The sequence below is a fragment of the Anser anser genome, assembly GCF_964211835.1.
Source record: "Anser anser genome assembly, contig: HAP1_SCAFFOLD_32, whole genome shotgun sequence".
In the NCBI taxonomy this organism is placed as follows: domain Eukaryota; kingdom Metazoa; phylum Chordata; class Aves; order Anseriformes; family Anatidae; genus Anser; species Anser anser.
This window is the reverse complement of record NW_028154148.1, coordinates 3,177,918-3,182,780: the sequence shown is the minus strand read 5'-3', so window position 1 is coordinate 3,182,780 and position 4,863 is coordinate 3,177,918. Positions and strand designations below refer to the sequence as shown.

The 4,863-nt window shown below is 52.7% G+C and overlaps 1 protein-coding gene across 1 annotated transcript; it reads left to right on the top strand.

Moving 5' to 3' along the window:
* Positions 1-240: 240 nt before the first annotated feature.
* On the top strand, positions 241-1,286 carry LOC310890534 (olfactory receptor 14C36-like; the record flags this gene model as incomplete). The annotated part of the gene is made up of 1 exon (XM_083852862.1): positions 241-1,286. The coding sequence occupies exon 1, from the start codon at positions 351-353 to the stop codon at positions 1,284-1,286; it is 936 nt and encodes a 311-aa protein (XP_083708988.1). The 5' UTR covers positions 241-350.
* Positions 1,287-4,863: the final 3,577 nt, after the last annotated feature.

Sequence of the window (4,863 nt, the reverse complement as noted above, 5' to 3'; positions counted from 1 at the left end):
TAAATGCCCCTTGTTCTACACAGTCGTTGGATACTTTCCTTGAAGCAACACTGCAAATCTTCTGGTCTGACCAGTGGACTGAACTTGAGTTTCCCCCGTGTTCCTGCTTCCCTCCTGCTGCACAGCAGGAAGGACTCCTCTGGAGCCCACAGCAGCCCCTGCTCCCAGTGCCACTCTCAGCCAGCACCAGCCGCAGCTCAAGCAGGAGAGCTGCAGAAAGGTTCTCCTGTAAAGAGACAGGCTTGGGCTGGGCGTGCTCTAAGACTTGCAAAAGTTTTCCTCAGAGAAGTCTGTACTAACCTTTTTCTGCCTTTTCCTCTCCAACAGACAGCAGTGTCCAAAGAAAGAAAATGCCCAACAGCAGCTCTGTGAGTGAGTTCCTCCTGCTGGCATTCGCAGACACGCGGGAGCTGCAGCTCCTGCACTTCGCACTCTTCCTGGGCATCTACCTGGCTGCCCTCCTGGGCAACGGCCTCATCCTCACCGCCGTAGCCTGCGACCACCGCCTCCACACCCCCATGTACTTCTTCCTCCTCAACCTCGCCCTCCTCGACCTGGGCTGCATCTCCACCACTCTCCCCAAAGCCATGGCCAATGCCCTCTGGGACACCAGGGCCATCTCCTATCAAGGGTGTGCTGCACAGGTCTTTCTGTTTGTCTTCTTGATTGTGTCAGAATTTTATGTTCTCACGGTCATGGCCTACGACCGCTACGTTGCCATCTGCAAGCCCCTGCACTACGGGAGCCTCGTGGGCAGCAGAGCTTGTGCCCAGATGGCAGCAGCTGCCTGGGGCAGTGGCTTTCTCAACGCTGTCCTGCACACGGCCACTACCTTTTCCCTCCCCCTCTGCCAAGGCAATGCTGTGGACCAGTTCTTCTGTGAGATCCCCCAGATCCTCAAGCTCTCCTGCTCAGATGCCTACCTCAGGGAAGTTTGGGCACTTGTGTGTAGTGTTTCTTTAGCCTTTGGCTGTTTTGTTTTCATTGTGCTGTCCTATGTGCAGATCTTCAGGGCTGTGCTGAGGATGCCCTCTGAGCAGGGCCGGCACAAAGCCTTTTCCACGTGCCTCCCTCACCTGGCCGTGGTCTCCCTGTTTATCAGCACTGCCATGTTTGCCTACCTGAAGCCCCCCTCCATCTCCTCTCCATCTTTGGACCTTATGGTGGCAGTTCTGTACTCGGTGGTGCCTCCAGCAGTGAACCCCCTCATCTACAACATGAGGAACCAGGAGCTCAAGGATGCAGTAAGGAAACTCTTTGGATACATGCTTTTTCAGAATCAGTAATGACTGTGAGTTCCCTTATGATTTCAGAAACTGTGAGGAAAAATTTTGTTATTATATGCCTCTATAAATATCTTCTACAAATTATTTGTTTTGGTTTAAGTAATGTTATCGTTTACCTGCTCCCAGATTATTTTTTTCATTTACAGTGACCCAATCATCTAATTACCTAAAGAAGCAGGCTTGCCATGTAGATAAACACAATAAAAAAAACCATCAGAACTACATTGGTCTCAGCTGCCATCTCTTCCCATCTCCTCTGCATCTGGGGGAACAGCCCCAGCATGTAGGAGGGGCTCAGGGCCCCTGCTGCTTCCCTGAAGCCATGGCCATGGCCAGCAGCAGGACATGGCCTTTTTGCTGCTGCTGTCTTCTGGCCTCCAGTGTGTTCTCCTGTGCTCTTTTATTTGGATAAGCCCTCAGATCTCATGTATGTTGGTGACGGTACTGTTCTCTCTGCAGTGACATCCCTGTGGCTGCAGGCAGCAGCAGGCACTGTGCAGCCCTGGCTCACAGCTGGCCTCCGGGCTAGCACCACAGTAACAAAAGGGGCTGCTCAGAAGCCTGGACACCTCTTCCAAATGTGCTATCAGGAATAGAGCCAAGGGGTTGCTCCCTGCTCTTCTGTTTTCTGGGCTTCTTCATGGAGTGAAGGACACAGGCTGAAAGTCCCAGGGCGGTCTGTGAAGGAACAAAGTGATGGACCAAGAGCTCAATTTGTGGTGGCACTTCCCCAAGCAGACGACAACTGGTCTTGGACTCATCTGCATGGGACTGCATCCCCTGCAGTGGGGCTGATGGCAGATTCCAGCCTGGAGAGGAATCTGGAGGAAGCTGGCAGGAGATGTCAGGGGATCTGCAGGGACAATGTGCTCAGTGGGTAGTGATTAGGACCTCTTAAAATGAGTGACCATCCGAGGAAGAGTCTTTTAGGGGGAAAAGCGAATCTGAGGTGTCCAGGGGCTAAGGAGGGCTCTGCAATGCCAGGGGAGGCTGTGAAGAGCCAGCAGGTGAAGGCCCATAAGACTGCATAATAACTGGGGAGACCTTATTTAAAGCCTTGATGAAGACGCAATACTTCATCAGCTCTGCAGCCTGCCCCTGAGAAATTTCTACCCTCTCTTGGAAAGATGACCCCATTATTTATTGCTGGGCACCACGTTACTGAGTTCCACCTGGAAGGCAGGGCTAAGCAGTGGGGATGGCAGGAGGAAGTCTTGTGTGAAGACTATGAAAAACATGGAAATTCAGGGCTTTAGCAGATCCTTAAAGTCCTGCCTGGGTCCCCAAATGGAAAGCAATGTATGTATGTGGGTGGACGAGGAGGAGGCGAGTTCCAGGACAGGGGCAGGGCTGAAGGGCCCTGCGCGAAGCTGGGCTGATGGAGAAGTGTCCACCTTGCGTGTGTGCCTCAGCCTGGGAGAAGGGGCCTGCCCGCGGTGCGGGATGGCTGGGCTGTGCTCAGCCATGCCCCAGGAGCTGACCTTGCTCTCTTCCTCCCCACCACTCCCCACACGGGGCAGGCCCTCAGGAAACACCCCTGAGCCTGGAGATGCACCAACCTGCTGCGGCGAGGTGCCACTACTGCAGGGGAAGAGGGGAGGGTTGGAGAGACACGTGGGGCCTGCGGGCAAGAGTGGTGTGGCCTGGGGAAGTGAGGGCCTGGGAAAAGTTACCCTGGATCCATAGGAGCCATTCTGGAAAGAAAACTTGTAGGCAGGAACAGCACATTTCTGGAGGTGCAGAGCTGCTGGGCACATTGTGCAGGGTGCTCTGATGGACTTTTGTGTCCTTTTCCATCATGTCTTCAGTGCCACTTTTCTCAGAAATAGAGTAGCCAGCAGAGGTGTGATGGATACGCTGAGATCATGAAAGCCATCATCAACATGGCCCTAAGAAGATGACTGATATGGGAAGGTCAGGAGAAACCTAGGACAGGAGAGATGTGAGATTTGGAGGAGGGAATAGGGGCTTGGCCAGCAGAAATTAAGGATTTTGTAGAGGTCAGAAGGTTCAGGTTTTTGCTGATGCTGTTGTAACTGTGACTTAAAATAGTCACATGAGGCCCTTCACCGGCTTCAACCAGTAAACTTAATTCCTAAATTTAAATGCTACTCCACACCCTGACAGGAATCCATTACTCTTATGCGTGACCTCAAAGTATGCACTGAAGCCAAAACTCAGCCCATAGCCTCTTTCCCTTACCCTTACTCTCTTGCTTACCTTGATCCCTACCCTTAACACAAGATTTAAATGCTCTATTAAAGCCTAGATTCTTGGAAGAACTAAACAAAACCCTAAATCACAAGGCTTGTCCATACCCTAACCACACACCTGACACACCAAGCACAACACCAAACCCTCCCACTAAATCTTTTTTAATCTCTAACCCAGAAATATGAGACCTAGTCCCTAATCCCATTCATGAAAATCTAACACATAAAGCCCCTGTTCCTGTGCATTAACCCCCCCACCTTCAGACCCTCTCCTAACCCTTCACTTAAGGTGCTTGGCCCCTTGGGGTAAGGCAGGAATTGTGAGACTTCTCTGCAGTCCCATGGCATTCAGAGATGGATGTGAGGGGCTGTGGATCTGATCAGGTTGTGGGCCACAAGGAGGAGATGGGTGGCAATGCTCTGATGAGCTCAGCTCTGCCTCAGGATCTCCTGCCCCAGCAGGAGGAATGGGACTGGGGCAGTGACTGGGAGGTCACTTCTGTCTCTGCAGCTGATAGGGCAGCAGCAGGAACGTGTCACGGAAAGGGACTGTGAGGTGCCTTGTGTCTGGAGGTGGCAGGTCACCCTTGGCTTCTCCCTGGGATGTGCACTTTGGGGCTGACATCTGCCAGTGGCCCTGCTAGGCCAGCAGAAGGCCCCTGCTTGGCATGCTGCCTGTGGGATCCCCTCTGCCTCCATCCCCAGGAGGACCCAGACAGAAAGAAGGCCCGCACAGGGCTTGTCCTGTCCCTTCTGCTTGAGGCCAGGACTGGACAGCAGGAGGCACAAGGCTTGGCTGTGTCTAGCCAAGAAGCTGCAAGGCCAGCAGCAGGCCCAGGCCTTGGGAGATGCTGCTGAGGTGACTTCTGTCTGCTTGGCTGACAGGCCGCAAGGAGCCTGATGGGTTGGGATGCCTCCTTCAGGAGTGGTTTCCACCCTGATGGAGCTTTCTTTGGTAGTAGGAAAGAGCAGGAGAGAAAAAAGTGCCACAAAGTTCAACTTGGAAGGTTTGCATTGGCTGTGACGAGGAAGAAATGTTCCTCAAATGGTAATGTTGTGGTGCCAGAGGTCACCGAAAGATTGATCTTTGATCACACCATGGATTTGTGTTTCAAGGAACAGCTGGTGAGGGTTGATGAGACATTAGTGAAATGATGGAAATTCCGGGAGGAGAGCAAGGTGGTGGACAGAGATGGGTGCCTGCAGACTTCAAGGAAATAGGGCAAAGTGTGGGACAGCATAGGAAAGCCTGGAGAGGACAAAGAGGTGGGTGCTGGCAGGAATGGAAGGCCCCAACAGCCCTGACGTTTTTGTCCCTTTGGCTAGAGCTTCTGACGAGACGAGATAGAGTCATTGCAATGGAG